General features: G+C 43.4%; 1 protein-coding gene across 1 annotated transcript; it reads left to right on the top strand.

Annotated features, from left to right (window-relative positions):
• The first annotated feature begins 2,245 nt into the window (after positions 1-2,245).
• Positions 2,246-4,318, top strand: LOC125541552 (pre-rRNA-processing protein ESF2-like). The gene is made up of 3 exons (XM_048704930.1): positions 2,246-2,595; positions 3,504-3,803; positions 3,908-4,318. The coding sequence occupies exons 1-3, from the start codon at positions 2,353-2,355 to the stop codon at positions 4,169-4,171; spliced, it is 807 nt and encodes a 268-aa protein (XP_048560887.1). The 5' UTR covers positions 2,246-2,352; the 3' UTR covers positions 4,172-4,318.
• The last annotated feature ends 12,490 nt before the right edge of the window (positions 4,319-16,808 follow it).

Genomic DNA, 16,808 nt, shown 5'->3' with positions numbered 1-16,808 from the left:
TGACTAAGATTACTAACTCTAGTAAACCCTTTGAGTGTTGGTCACATGGCGATGTGAACTATGGGTGTTAATCACATGGTGATGTGAACTATTGGTGTTAAATCACATGGCAATGTGAACTAGATTATTGACTCTAGTGCAAGTGGGAGACTGAAGGAAATATGCCCTAGAGGCAATAATAAAGTTATTATTTATTTCCTTATTTCATGATAAATATTTATTATTCATGCTAGAATTGTATTAACCGGAAACATAATACATGTGTGAATACATAGACAAACAAAGTGTCACTAGTATGCCTCTACTTGACTAGCTCGTTGATCAAAAATGGTTATGTTTCCTAAACCATAGACATGAGTTGTCATTTGATAAACGGGATCACATCATTAGGATAACAATGTGATTGACTTGACCCATTCCGTTAGCTTAGCACTTGATAATTTTAGTTTACTACTATTGCTTTCTTCATGACTTATACATGTTCTTATGACTATGAGATTATGCAACTCATGATTACCAGAGGAACACTTTGTGTGCTACCAAATGTCACAATGTAACTTTGTGATTATAAAGGTGCTCTACAGGTGTCCTCGATGGTACTTGTTGAGTTGGCATAGATCGAGATTATGATTTGTCACTCCGATTGTCGGAGAGGTATCTCTGGGGCCTCTCGGTAATGCACATCACAATAAGCCTTGCAAGCAAAGCAACTAATGAGTTAGTTGCGGGATAGTGCATTACATAACGAGTAAAGAGACTTTCCGTTAACGAGATTGAATTAGGTATTTAGATACTGATGATCGAATCTCGGGCAAGTAACATGCTAATGACAAAGGGAACAACATATATTGTTATGCGGTTTGACCGATAAACATCTTCGTAGAATATGTAGGAGCCAATATGAACATCCAGGTTCCGCTATTGGTTGTTGAACAGAGACGTGTCTCGGTCATGTCTACATAGTTCTCGAACCCGTAGGGTCCGCACGCTTAAAGTTTGATGATCTGTATTATGATTTTATGTGATTTGATGTACCAAAAGTAATTCAGAGTCTCGGATGAGATCGGGGACATGACGAGGAGTCTCGAAATGGTCGAGACGTAAAGATCGATATATTGGACGACTATATTCGGACATCGGAAAGGTTCTGAGTGATTCAGGTATTTTTCAAAGTACCGGGGAGTTACGGGAATACGAGGAAGAAGTATTGGGCCTCATGGGCCAAGTGGTGGAAGATAGGAGACAAGGCGCGCGCCCCTCTAGCCCAAGCCGAATTAGACTAGGGGGCCGGCCCCCCTTTCCTCCTTTCCCCCCTCTCCTTCCCTCTCCCCTTCCCCCTTCCTTTCCTCCTTCTAGTAGGAGTAGGAAAGGGGAGTCCTACTCCTACTAGGACGAGGACTCCTCCTCCTGGCGCGCCCTAGGAGGGCCGGCCGGCCTCCCCCCTTGCTCCTTTTTATACGGGGGCAGAGGGGCACCCGAGGACACAGAAGTTGATCATTGATCCCTTAGCCGTGTGTGGTGCCCCCCTCCACCATAATCCACGTCGATCATATCGTAGCGGTGCTTAGGCAAAGCCCTGTGTCAGTAGCAACATCATCACGATCATGACGCCATCGTGCTGACGGAACTCTCCCGTGAAGCTATGCTGGATCGGAGTTCGTGGAACGTCATCGAGTTGAACGTGTGCTGAACTCGGAGGTGCCGTGCGTTCGGTACTTGGATTGGTTGGATCGTGAAGACGTATGACTACATCAACCGTGTTCTCATAACGCTTCCACTTACGGTCTAGGAGGGTACGTGGACGATACTCTTCCCTCTCGTTGCTATGCATCACCATGATCTTGCGTGTGAGTAGGAAATTTTGAAATTACTACGTTCCCCAACACCCACCACATCTATGATGATATCGGGTTTTGTCATAATTATCATCATAGAAGTGTCATAAGCATGAAATTTTTTTTTCGTCCGACCCAAAATGTCACGGATGTGTCTTTTGTTTTGTAGTGCATTCCAGTGGCAAGCTATACTTTCTACCCGTCACAGGTAGGTTCTTCCAAATAAGCCCATTGGCTCGACAGTGCAGTGGCGGGCGGCATCTCCCTAGTCTGTGGATGGTGGTGTGCAGCGCTCGTCACAACTCTAGATTGGAAAACCGTGCCAAGCACATCCAAAATTTGTTAATATTTGTGGTGGCGCACACTTATACGCCCACCACAACTATTCTGCTTGGCGCCAGGCGAATCGTCATGCCCGCATATATTTTTGGTTTTCCCCTCATTGACTCACCCAGTCAGTTCCTCTTCTCCCTCTACCACTTCTGCGCCGTAGTGCTCCCCACCTGCCACTGTCGTCATGCCTCTGACCCGCACCAGCGCTGGATCTGCTAGATGGCCCGTCCTTCTCCGCGGCCATCACTGGATCTGCTCGTTGTTCACCTCCGACCCGCGACGCCGCAAGATTTGCTGGCCGCCATCCACCTCGACCGCCGCCATCGTTGTCCGACTCGACCGACCGCCACCATCATCCGCCTCGACCGCCGTTGCCATCGTCCACCTCGACCTCCACCGCCGTCTTCCGCCTCGACCATCGCTACAGGTGTAATAATTTCGTGTTCTTCTATGTTAATTACCTTCTTGATTTGAAATGGAAATTTATAGATCTAGGATCAAAGTAAGAACCCCATGGATAATAGAACAAAAATGCGATATTTTTTATATAGTAGACCAAAATGTAATACCTTTTGCGTGTCAGTAAAGATGAAATCTATGATCAAGGTGCTTTAGGATTGGTTAGACTCTAAATATGACAAGTGCCAAATTTGACAACTGGTTGGGCTTATTAGAGACTTGAAAATGAGTGCCAACGTTTTGGTGAAACATTTATTAACTTCCATCCCATCAAATTTTTGGTACTCAATATATTCAATATTAAGCAAAGGTCCTGCCGAATTTTCGTGTTCTTCGGTGTTAGCTTATTTATTTGAAGGGATGGGGTTGCATTCGGGTCATCAAACCATTTACAATTAATCACTGCGTCAGATTGATTATTAGGGACCATGAGGCATAAGGTCTGCAAGGTCTACCAAATTCATGTATGTACAGTCTTGAAACTGCAGTGCAGTGCAGGTATTTTTTAGAAAGGGATTTAAAAAATCTGTGGTAACAGTCTTTAACTTGAATTTGTATTGAATTCTGATTATTTTTTAACAGTTTTACCGATTACTAACTGCTGCATAGTGTGTCCCATGCAACATAAGGGAGGACTTCAACAATTCATATGGTAACATGTTGTACTTTGAGGATGATGAGGAACGCGAAACCGAATTGAATCTGCGTAAAGGAAAGAATAAAACCATCATATATGGTGATGGATGGGAGTAGTACATTGCAGTGAACAATTTTAAAGGAGGAGAACTCATAGGCTTTTCCTTAAAATGAGAAGTGAATAGGTTAAGGGCATTATATGTTGACAACGATGATGATGACGATGACCAAGATGACCAGGATGATGAAGATGAAGATGACCAAGATGACCAGGATGATGAAGATGACCAAGATGACCAGGATGATGAAGATGAAGATGAGGACATCCAAGATGAAGATGAGGACAACCAAGATGAAGATGAGGACATCAAAGATGAAGATGATGGTCCTATCCTTTCTGGATTTTTTTCTCAAAGGATCAAGAAGCTTACTCGGGACAAGACAGCTAATGTGAAAGTAATATCACCATCCTCTTTGGCCTTCTTGGGGAAGCCCTTTGTGCAACATCTAACAAAAACCAACATGATCAAAAAAATTATGGTGAGATGTTTTATATTCTTTCATCTCTTTTTGGTCATAACCAAGTATGGTGAGATCTCTAACATTGCATGCTTTCTATTTTATCTTAATGATGGGGAGTTCAGAAGTTACCTTTGAAGATGTATTATGGAGTGGACATCCCCATAGTCGGCACCGCTAGAGTAATCCATGGACCAAGAGGGCCTGTCACGAACGTCAAATACAAGACAGAATCCGACGGGCGCATATCATTCCATGAGTCCGGCTGGCGGGAGTTCATCAAGGGAAAGAGAGAACTAAGGGTGGACACCCTTGTGGTAATCACTATAAGGAAGAGCAACCACAACGACTATCTGATGATGGTTGTTGTTGACCATGTTTATAACTAACTCGTGAATATATCAGCTAGAGAACTGTTGGTTAATTATTTAGTATGTTAAGATGAATGTGATACATTGTTGTTTGTTTCTTAATTCGAACAACTTTCAAGTGTTACCGAATTATTTGAGGGTTTGTTTTCAAAATGAATCCATTCTGCTTCAGTTATACTGAGAATCGTCCGCACTCATTCCTTTTGCGGGCAGAACGTCTTAACAACAACAACTATGGTGGCAGCTGTGGCGGGCAACTGAGGCAAGCTGTGGCGGATAGGTGAGAAAGCCTGCCACTGATGGCTTTATAGCAGCGGCAGGAGGTTAGTGGTGGACGACCCTGAGAGCCTAGCCCGCCACTACTAGCCCCTTTGCACCTGCCATTGCTGGGCATTCCTATAGTAGTGCATGGTCATGCGTGACGATGACAGTGCCTACTCCGTGTGGCCTAAGCACCGATAACCGACTTTAGCGCCTCGTTTTCCTTCAACAAGAGTTCTTTGGGTGTCATCAAAATGACTCATCCATTGATGCTTATTGCATGCGGTTGAAGATGCTGTCCGGTGAGTTGCGTGACATCGTCGAGGTGGTCTTCGATGAGCTTCTTCTCAGTACACTCACCGCCGGCCTCAACGAGGACTTCGACACCGCCGCCTCGAACCTCACCTTGCTGCCCTTGCCGACCTTTCATAAGGTTGTGGTGTACCTATGCTTGGAGGAGCGTTCAATGAAGCACGTGAAGGTTTGGGCGACCCACACCGGAGTTACTGCTGGGACTTCTCATGGTGGACCACCGAAGCCGCCCCTGCACCACAGCAGCTGCTGGCACTATTCTAGCAGCAGTCCTAGGAGCCCCCCTCCAACGAACGTGGCAAAAGAGGCCGCAAAGGGCAACAACAGTAGCGGGCTCCTAACTCCAGGGTGGTGGGGGGGCATCCCTACCAAAATTTTGGTCATGACCCAAAGATTGGTCTTTTTTGGATGGTTGCCAATTTTTTGGCATGCCAATGAAGTCTATCCAACTCTAGTTTATTTTTCTTCCCAATGTTGGCTAAATCGTGGGCAACATGGTATGATTGGATTGTGGCCAGAGTGTACCCTACCAATATTTTGGTCATGACCCAAAGATTGGCCTTTGTTTGGATGATTGCCAATTTTTTGGCATGCCAATGAACTCTAGCCAATTCTAGTTTATTTTTCTCGCCAATGTTGGCAACATTGTGGGCAACCAACACCCCAACCAATATTTTGGCTAGCCAATGCATTGGTGGGGCAACCTTGGGCATAAATCAAACATACCCTAAAACCCAATCAATATTCTGGCTAGCCAATGCTTTGGTGGGGCAACCTTGGGCATAACAAAACACACCTTATGTCCTCTCATCCCTGTAACCTTCATACACCGACTCTAGGACCCTAAGGGATTCTTTTCCCTGGGTTCTAACAAAAAAAATATGCCTAATGGTCACCTGCCGTGTGCACATGATAGAAAAATAAGAACGCTCTTGATTGGCTGTTCGACAGGCTTGCTAAGAGCATGGTTAATAGTATAGCGAATAACTAGCTATATGAAGTTGCCACATCACTTGTAGCCAACCTAATAGCCCACTAATATAATAGTTAGACATACTACTACTTCCGTCTGGCTTTACAAGTCCCGTGAGCTAGCTAACCTCGTCCCTATTTTAAAGCCCCTCTCATGGTTCTCTAGGACAGTTATTATGGGTAATTAGTATTGCATGCATGAAGGGAGTAATTGTTGGGAATCATTGCATGGAAAAGAAAAAAAATCTACGCACACGCAATGATCTATCCATGGAGATGCATAGCAACGAGGGAGAGAGTGTGTCTACATACCCTTGTAGACCGTAAGCGGAAGCGTTTATTAACACGGTTGATGTAGTTGAACTTCTTCGCGCTTCAACCGATCAAGTACCGAACGCACGGCACCTCCATGTTCTGCACACGTTCAGCTCGGTGATGTCCCTTGCCTTCTTGATCCAGCAAGTCGTTGAGGTAGTAGATGAGTTCCGTCAGCACGACAGCGTGGTGACGGTGATGGTAAAGTGATCCTCGCAAGGCTTTGCCTAAGCACTACAAACATATGACCGGGGGTGTAAACGGTGGAGGGGGGCGCCACACACGGCTAAACCTATTGTCTTGTCTGCGATAGGGCACCCCTCACATATATATGTGTGGAAGGGGGGAGGGAGCAGCCAGGAGGGCGCCCCAAGTAGGTCGAATCCTACTTGGGGTCCTCACCATGTGGCCCCCCTTTCCTTAATTGCCGAAGAAGAAAGGAAAGGGGGGAGGGGAAGAGAGAAGGAAGGGAATGCCAAATCCTCACCCCTTTCCTTCCCCACCTGCTAGCTGCCATAGGGACATGCTATCGCCTTGAGGACTTGTGTGCTCCCCTGTTGTGGCCCAATAGGCCCAATATTCTCCCGGGGGTGACCCGTACCCCCTCCGGTACTCCGATGACTATCAGGTTTCCTCCAAAACACTTCCGGTGTCCGAATACCAACGTCCTATATACCAATCTTTAACTCTCAACCATTTAGAGACTCCTCGTCATGTCCGTGATCTCATCTGGGACTCCAAAAAACATTCGGTCACCAAATCACATAACTCATATAATACTATATCGTCATCGAATGTTAAGCGTGCGGACCCTGCGAGTTCGTGAACTATGTAGACATGACCGAGACTCCTCTCCGATCAATAAACAATAGTAGAACACAGATGCCCATACTGGCTCCTACATATTCTACGAAGATCTTTATCGGTTGAACATTTATGACAACATACTTAATTCCCTTTGTCCATTGGTATGTTACTTGCCTGAGATTCGATTGTCAGTATCTTCATACCTAGTTCAATCTCGTTACCAGCAAGTCTCTTTACTCGTTCTATAATACATCACCTCATGACTAACCCCTTAGTCATTTTCTTGCAAGCTTATGATGTGTATTACTGAGAGGGCCCAGAGATACCTATCCGATACTCGGAGTAACAAATCCTAATCCTAATCTATGCCAAATCAACAAACACCTTCGGAGGTACCTATAGAGCATCTTTATGATCACCTAGTTAGGTTGTGACGTTTGATAGCACACAAGTTATTCCTTCGGTATCCGAGAGTTGCACAATCTCGTAGTCGAAGGAATGTGTATTTGACATGAAGCAAGCAATGGCAATAAAACTTAACGATCATTATGCTAACCTAATGGATGGGTGTTGTCCATCACATCACATCAAATGACGACACATGTCCATGGTTAGGAAACCTTAACCATCTTTGATCAACGAGCTAGTCTAGTAGAGGCTTACTAGGGACACAGTATTTGTTTATGTATCCCCACATGCATTTAAGTTTCTGATGAATACAATTCTAGCATGAATAATAAACCTTTATCATGAATAAGGAAATATAAAATAACAACTTTATTATTGCCTCTAGGGCATATTTCCTTCAGTCTCGCACTTGCACTAGAGTCAATAATCTAGTTCACATCGCCACGTGATTAACACCCATAGTTCACATCGCCATGTGACTAACACCCAAAGAGTTTAACAGGGTCAATAATCTAGTTCACATCACCATGTGATTTACACCCAAAGAGCACTAAAGTGTGATCATGTTTTGCTTGTGAGAGAAGTATAGTCAACGGGTCTACCATATTTAGATCCGTATGTATTTTTTGCAAATTTCTATGTCTACAATGGTACTCTCCTAATTTCTCCCACTTTCAATATGTATCCAGATTGAGACTTAGAGTCATCTGGATCAGTGTCAAGGCTTGCATCGATGTAACACTTTATGACGAACTCTTTATCACCTCCATAACCGAGAAATATTTCCTTGGTTCTCTTAATTAGGTAACTAAGGATAATTTTTGACCACTGTCCAGTGATCCACTCCTGGATTACTTTGGTACCTCCCCGACAGACTTATGGCAAGGCACACATCAGGTATGGTACACAACATATCATACATGATAGAACCTATGGCTGAGGCATAGGGAATGACTTTCATTTTCTCTCTATCTTCTGCAGTGGTCGGGCTTTGAATCTGACTCAACTTCACACCTTGGAACACATGCAAGAACCCTTTATTTGTCTGATCCATTTTGAACTTCTTGAAAAGTTTGTCAAGGTATGTGCTTTGTGAAAGTCCTATTAAGCGCCTTGATCTATCTCTATAGATCTTGATGCCCAATATATAAGCAGATACACCGAGGTCTTTCATTGAAAAACTCTGATTCAAGTATCCTTTTATGCTATCTAGAAATTCTACATCATTTCCAATCAACAATATGTCATCTACATATAATATTAGAAATGCTACAGAGCTCGCACTCACTTTCTTGTAAATACAGGATTCACCAAAAGTCTGTATAAAACCATATGCTTTGATCACCTCATCAAAGCATATATTACAACTCCGAGATGCTTGCACCAGTCCATAGATGGATCGCTGGATCTTGCATACTTTGTTAGCACCTTTAGGATCGACAAAACCTTCTGGTTGCATCATATACAACTCTTCTTTAAGAAATCCATTGAGGAATGCAGTTTTGACGTCCTTTTGATAGATTTCATAATCATAAAATGCGGAAATTGCTAACATGATTCAGACGGACTTAAGCATCACCATTAAACTTGTCGAAAACCTTTTGCGACAAGTCCAGCTTTGTAGACAGTAACATTACCATCAGCATCAGTCTTCTTCTTGAAGATCCATTTATTCTCTATGGCTTGCTGATCATCGGGCAAGTCCACCAAAGTCCAAACTTTGTTCTCATACATGGATCCTATCTCAAATTTCAGGGCCTCAAGCCATCTATCGGAATCTGGGCTCATCATTGCTTCTCCATAGTACGTAGGTTCATCATGGTCTAGTAACATGAAGGAAATATGCCCTGGAGGCAATAATAAAGATGTTATTCTATTTCTTATGTCATGATAAATGTTTATTATTCATGCTAGAATTGTATTAACCGGAAACTTAGTACATGTGTGAATACATAGACAAACAAAGTGTCACTACTTTGCCTCTACTTGACTAGCTCGTTGAATCAATGATGGTTATGTTTCCTAACCATATACATGAGTTGTCATTTGATTAATGGGATCACATCATTAGAGAATGATGTGATTGACTTGACCCATCCGTTAGCTTAGCACGATGACGGTTTAGTTTGTTGTTGTTGCTTTCTCCATAGCTTATACATGTTCCTATGACTATGAGATCATGCAACTCCTGAATACCGGAGGAACACTTTGTGTGCTACCAAATGTCACAACATAACTAGGTGATTATAAAGGTGCTCTATAGGTGTCTCTGATGGTGTTTGTTGAGTTGGCATAGATCGAGATTAAAATTTGCCACTCCGATTGTTGGAGAGGTATCTCTGGGCCCTCTCGGTAATGCACATCAATATGACCTTGCAAGCAATGCAGCTAATGAGTTAGTTATGGGATGTAGCATTACGGAACGAGTAAAGAGACTTGCTGGTAACGAGACTGAACTAAGTATTGAGATCCCGACGATCGAATCTCATGCAAGTAACGTACCGATGACAACACAATCAAAAAAAAACATACCGATGACAAAGGGAACAACGTATATCGTTATGCGGTTTCACCGATAAAGAACTTCGTAGAATATGTGGGAGCCAATATGAACATCCAGGTTCCGCTATTCGTTATTGACGGGAGACGTGTCTCGGTCATGTCTACATAGTTCTCGAACACGTAGGGTCCGCACGCTTAACGTTCGGTGACGATCGATATTATGAGTTTATGTGTTTTGATGAACCGAAGGTAGTTCGGAGTCCCGGATTTGATCACGGACATAACGAGGAGTCTCGAAATGGTCGAGACATAAAAATCGATATATTGGAAGCTTATGTTTGGACATCGAAATGGTTTCGGGTGAGTTTTGGCAGTTTCCGGAGTACCGGGAGGTTGCCGGAATCCCCAGGGAGTATATGGGCCTTATTGGGCTTTAGGGGAAAGAGAGAGGGGCTGCCTATGGCAGGCCGCACGCCCCCCAAGGCCTAGTCCGAATTGGACTAGGGGGAGGGGTGGCGCCCCCTCCTTCATTCTCTTCTCTCCTTCCCTTCCTTCTCTCCTACTCCTACTTGGAAAGGGGGGAATCCTACTCCCGACGGGAGTAGGACTCCCTAGGGTGCGCCATAGTAGAGGGCCGGCCCTCCCCCTCCTCCACTCCTTTATATACGGGGGGAGGGGGGCACCCATAGACACACAAGTTGATCATTGATCTCTTAGCCGTGTGCGGTGCCCCCTCCACCACAATCCACCTCGGTCATATCGTAGCGGTGCTTAGGCGAAGCCTTGTTCTGGTAGCATCATCATCATCATCATCACGCCATCGTACTGACGAAGATCTCCCTCGAGACTCTGCTGGATCGTGAGTTCGTTGGACGTCACCGAGCCGAACATGTGCAGATCGCGGAGGTGCCGTACCTTCGGTGCTAGGATCGGTCGATCGTGAAGACGTACGGCTACATTAACCGTGTTGTCATAACACTTTCGCTTACGGTCTATGAGGGTACGTGGAGAACACTCTTCCCTCTCGTTGCTATGCATCACCATGATCTCGCGTGTGCGTAGGAATTTTTTGAAATTACTGCGTTCCCCAACAGTGGCATCAGAGCCAGGTTTATGCGTAGATGTTATATGCATGAGTAGAACACGAAGGAGTTGTGGGCATGGGTATATACATATTGCTTGCCGTCACTAGTTGATTCTTGATTCGGTGGTATTATTGGATGAAGCGGCCCAGACCGACATTACGTGTACGCTTACGCGAGACTGGTCCTACCAACGTGCTTCGCACAGGTGGCTGGTGGGTGTCAGTTTCTCCAACTTTTGTTGAATCAGATTCAATGAACAGGGTTCTTTCTGAAGATCAAAAAGCAATCACTATACCACGTTGTGGGTTTTGATGCATAGGTAAGAACGGTTCTTGCTCAGCCCATAGAAGCCATGTAATACTTGCAACAACAAAGTAGATGACGTCTAACTTGTTTTTGCAGGGCATGTTGTGATGTGATATGGTCAAGACATGATGCTAAATTTTATTGTATGAGATGATCATGGTTTGTAACAGAGTTATCGGCAACTGGCAGGAGCCATATGGTTGTCGCTTTATTGTATGAAATGCAATCGCCATGTAATTGCTTTACTTTATCACTAAGCTATAGCGATAGTCATAGAAGCAACAGTTGGCGAGACGACAACGATGCTTCGATGGAGATCAAGGTGTCAAGCCAGTGACGATGGTGATCATGACGGCGCTTTGGAGATGGAGATCAAAGGCACAAGATGATGATGGCCATATCATATCACTTATATTGATTGCATGTGATGTTTATCCTTTATGTATCTTATTTTGCTTAGTTCGACAGTAGCATTATAAGATGATCTCTCACTAAATTTCAAGGTATAAGTGTTCTCCCTGAATATGCACCGTTGCTACAGTTCATCGTGCCGAGACACCACACGATGATCGGGTGTGATAAGCTCTACGTTCATATACAATGGGTGCAAGCCAGTTTTGCACATGTGGAATACTCGGGTTAAACTTGACGAGCCTAGCATATGCAGATATGGCATCGGAACACTGATACCAAAAGGTCGAGCATGAATCATATAGTAGATATGATCAACATAGTGTAGTATTGCAGGCGTAGTGTCGCCGTGCTAATGTGCTTCTTCGTAACATCAGACCCTTGTATTATTATCCTTGTAATAAGAGCTGATTTGTTCTATGTCAAGCAGTGCCATATTCCAGAGGCTTCTCCTCGATCTCTGGGATGGAATACAGGGCATTCTGGTTTCTCTGAGCCAGGGTGCCATAGGCTTGGTATCAGAGTAGGTCTGGCTGTAGGACGCCCTAGTCAGCGCGAGCAGTAGAAACCGGTAGTAATCAGTAGTATAGAGTCTACCATGTTTGTTGCATTTGGTTGCTGCATTTGTTTGTGCATAACATGCATATAGCCTTATTTGCCGCTGACGATTTATTTGGTGAGTGTAGATGGCATTGGTTCGGATCCACTACAGCTCAGCCTTTGCATTTCTCCAGTTTTCTTTTCTTACTCGTTCTTCAGTGTTTGGCATCATTTCTGTCCCAGCAGAGTGATGCCATGTGATCCTGACATGGTTTGCAGAAATGGTGCTCAGGTATCTCGCCGATATCCTCCTTTCATCCCCGCCTATCGTTTCGGTGATGAACATGCTTCTATCTCGAATCGCTCTTTTATTTTGTCGTGTTGGCAACCCTTAATGATCTGAGTTATCAAGAAAGGGCACTGTCAGCAGCCTCAGTTTTCCCCGCTATCCTATTTCTTGGACGAGTACAGATATTTACCGTCCGCTTGATAATAATGGGGTCGCAACATTCCTGTCCTGCTACATGGTTACCAAGTATGTCCTCGCCTCCGAGCTAGTCTAGGATGCTACCTGGCTAAGCTAGCCCTTGGTGTAGCGCTGTTTACACCAATTCTTCCACACCTTTATTCATCCTCGTGCACATCGTCACAGCATGCTAGATCGTAGAACCGGAGATCCCGCTAGATTTGTGTGCTTAAGTAGGCATGCATATTGTGTGACTAGCAGTAATATGTGACATTGGTTGTGTGTGAATTGATTGATGTTGTGTGCTTTTATTTAGTTGAGTTTTCTTTTGCTTCTTTCTTTTGGGCCCCGGTGTTACATTATTTTCCCCTATAAAGAGTTGCTCATCAACCGACACCGGATCCGAAGAATCAGCAAGGAGATTATATATTTGGAAACTCAGCTAAACAGAATGGAATTCTCATCCAACTGCAGTAAAACATGGAATATATGATTTTGAGGCTGATAATAAATTTTGCATTATTGTGCACTCCTCACCACAGTACTCATAACTCAAATCTACATCAGTACAAAATACTCACAACAGTAATAGTCAAGTCGGAAGCAAGACAAGTCAGGTACAAGATCAACGGTATATTTTCTGGTATGGAGCATATACAAAATTTTGGCTCAGCAATGCATGATGTTTGAAATATATGATCATCCGAAATAAAGTCAGCATATGATATGCTCAAGGAAGACAATCAAACAAAATTTTGCATCCAAATAATCAGACACAAAATATTATGGACGTGTGTGTAGATTGCAGTCTGCATATTAGTATGCAGCTTTAGATGTAAGAAACTCAGTCTTCTTCCACACGTTATCGGAAGGAATTTATGATGCAAGGTTCCTCAATTTTCCTCAGCATAATATGTGAACAATGTCCGGTCCAAGATACCCGGTCTTTCTCAATAAGATACCTCCGTAAAAGCTTCTGACAAGACGGAAATGAATTTTTCTCAACAAGCAAAACCGAGGAGAAGCTTCTCAAGTACGGAACTCAGGCTTCTCCGGCATACTACTCATGTCAAGTTTCGCGTGTAAGCTATCGAGGCTTCTTCGACATGATACCCAGACAAAAGATTTGAGCAGAAGCTAATGAGCCTTCATAGGCAAGCTACATAAATGGCTTTTCTCCGAAGTGCAAGGATTAGATTTGCAATAACTTTGTCAGAGATACAATGCAGTCAAAACATATGCCTACCGCAAGGATCGAGTGTTCGGTGGCATATTCTTCTTACACACATGGTGAGCATGTATCCCCAGTCAGATCCATCACTCATACGAGATACGACAATGGTCAAGCAGATATACCTAAGAAAGGTACAGATCCCACAACCTCACGAGTCAGGCAAAGGAAAATGGGCAGAGATACATATCATGAATTACAAGGATCGACAATATCTGGGGATGACACCATAGAATCCACAGTCTTGACAATGGTCATCAAGCTCATTATTCCTGCGCCAGACAAGGTGATATCATGAAGCCTTGTCACCTTCTTGTATGATTGGACTCTGCAATGAGCTCTGTACAGCTACAAGCTCCAAACATATGTCATATTTGTGTAGACTCAAGTCAGAAAACAGGCACAAAGGAATAATGCCAACAATATTGCACTAATCATGTCCCAGGTCATACGAAGAATCAAGGACAGGTGTGGCCAAGTTATTCTAGTAAGGTATCCTCACAAAGAAAATCATGACTGATATAGGGTGAGACTGACAACAAGGGTAAGATGATTTTTGCATGACCATCAGGGTCCGAATACCCAAATCAGTTAGAGGCCATAATTCCCTATGGATCCAAAAAAGCATACCCTCAAAGGCCTACTCTGTTTTACAAGGATCTCATATCGTGCTGACCCGCTGGGAATGTTTAATATGGAAAATCCAAATAGATATACCGACAAAACGAGAAAGTCAAAAGCCGAACAATCGGCTCAGACCCGGTATACTCACCAACAGAATCAAGTACACGGTCAGTCTGTCAGGAAAAAGCAATTGCCCGCCAGCCCCTGTCAGGCCAGTCTCAACATGTAAATATGTGAGGAATGACACGGCTATAACTCCATACACCGTTATATTGCTCCTGACAAAAGGCAGTCAGATATTTGGTACATATCACATGCTCGAGCTAAAGGAAATAAATCAGGATGAATCAGTACCACCTTTGAGCAGTCAGATCTCGTCAGAAGGTGGCCATGTTTAATTCTCAGCATTTACTAAAACTAGAAAGCATGCATTTATTTGAAGCAACCCCATGACAGAAGTATTAAGGTTTTCATGACAAAAGGAAATTTATGCTCAGATCCATTGGATATCACCACAGGTATGGAGAATCAACGTCAGTAAAAATAAATTGGTATATGAGCAAAGACCTGTCAGGATTTGGGGAAAGGTGAAGCAAACCACCCCGAGCAAAGATAATCAAATCATCTAAGATTGTTGGGGGAACAATAAATAAAGGAGAAAGGATACCCGAGTTGGAAATGGTGTCCTCAAGACACACTTGTTCCCTCAGCAACTAAATCTCAAGGATGAGATTTCTTTAAGGGGATAAGAGTTGTAACAACCTGGATTTTTTGGCCCTTTCCTTTTTCTTTTGATTTAATTGGTTTGCTCTGTTTTTCTTTTTAGAGTGGTTCTGTGGCCTTGTCACCTGGGAAATCAACTTCATTTCCTCTCCCAAGTGGCTCATCATCCTAAAAACCTTGCCAAGATCATGTCACTCCACTTCTTGACCAAACCCTAATTTCTTTTCTAGGGAAAATTCCTTTTCCTATTAAAGGAATAACCCTATCTGCCCTAGGTTGTGAAGCAACCTATATTTCTGTCCATCCAAAAATCCCCAAATAATTCTTATTAATTGTTTGGGTCATATCTTCATCAAATATGGCAAAATATTTCATTGGCCATATTTTCCATCCTGCTCAATAAATTCATTTCCTATTCTGTCCTAAATGGCACATTTGTGAAGCAAGTGCTATTTATCTTTGCCCATTAGCCCCAAACTTTTTGGGCATGATGTATCATCCAAATAATAGACTTGTGCCAAAATTCAACTTTATTTCCCTAGCCAAACTTCCTCAGTGATTTTTCAAAGTTCCTGTCTGAGGGAAGCATTTCTGAAGGAAGTGCTAGCTAGGGTTATCCAAATAAGTTGCAATTTTTCACACTTCTTCTTGTGCTCATATCATTCCTCTCCTCCAAAATTCAGCCCCACCCAATCATCTATGTGAGCACACACATCAAATCTTTGATTCTGTCAATATTTTCAGGTTGTGAAGCAAGTATATTTTATATTGCTTCATTTTGCCTGAAAATTTACCAGAGCATTCTCCTACCCAAATAACTTCTCTCCACCAAATTTGGCATCAATTATTAAAGCCAATATTTCTTTATATTTTTTGCAAGATTCTGGATAGAGGGAATAGTTGTGAAGGAAGTACCATTTTGGTAAAACCAATTGGTATGAAATTTTTACAGCACCTTTATCTGGCCAAATCACTAAGCCTTGTCAAGTTTTACCTCAAGTGGTTACTCCATGTGAGTGCATCATCCAAATCTTGATTCTAGACCCATAATGTGAGTTACGAAGCAACTATATTAGTTTGTGCTCCATTAGGTCTCAAAACCTCCAGGATCATATGTTACACCCCGGATGTAACTTACCATATTTGTACTCCAACTCTTGCCATTTCCGGCTTTAAGTTATGAGATTCGTGGTTGGGTTCTTGTCTTTGTTTTGCATTTTGTTCATGTCATGCATTTCATATCTTGTCATCACGTGCATCTCATTTGCATACGTGTTCGTCTCATGCATCCGAGCATTTTCCCCGTTGTCCGTTTTGCATTCCGACACTCCTACGTCTTCTTGCGCCCCCTTTTGCCTTTTTTCGTGAGCGTGTGTTAAAAATTCTCGGAATGGACCGAGATTGTCCAAGCGGCCTTGGTACACCACCGGTAGACCGCCTGTCAAGTTTCGTGCCATTTGGAGTCCGTTTTGATACTCCAACGATTAACCGGGGAACCGTAAAGGCCTCATGTGTGTTGCTCCCCAACACCCCCCAAAGTGGCCCAATAACCCATCCAAACCCCCTGCATCTTCTCGGTCATTCGATCACGACCGCGTGGCCGAAAACCGCACCTCATTTGGACATTCCTACCTCCCTCTACCTATATATATGTGTCCCCCTCCGAAAATTTCGTGGATGAAACCCTAGATC

This window comes from Triticum urartu, chromosome 2, assembly GCF_003073215.2.
Source record: "Triticum urartu cultivar G1812 chromosome 2, Tu2.1, whole genome shotgun sequence".
In the NCBI taxonomy this organism is placed as follows: domain Eukaryota; kingdom Viridiplantae; phylum Streptophyta; class Magnoliopsida; order Poales; family Poaceae; genus Triticum; species Triticum urartu.
The sequence above is the reverse complement of the archived record's forward strand: the minus strand, read 5'-3'. Positions and strand labels throughout refer to the sequence as shown.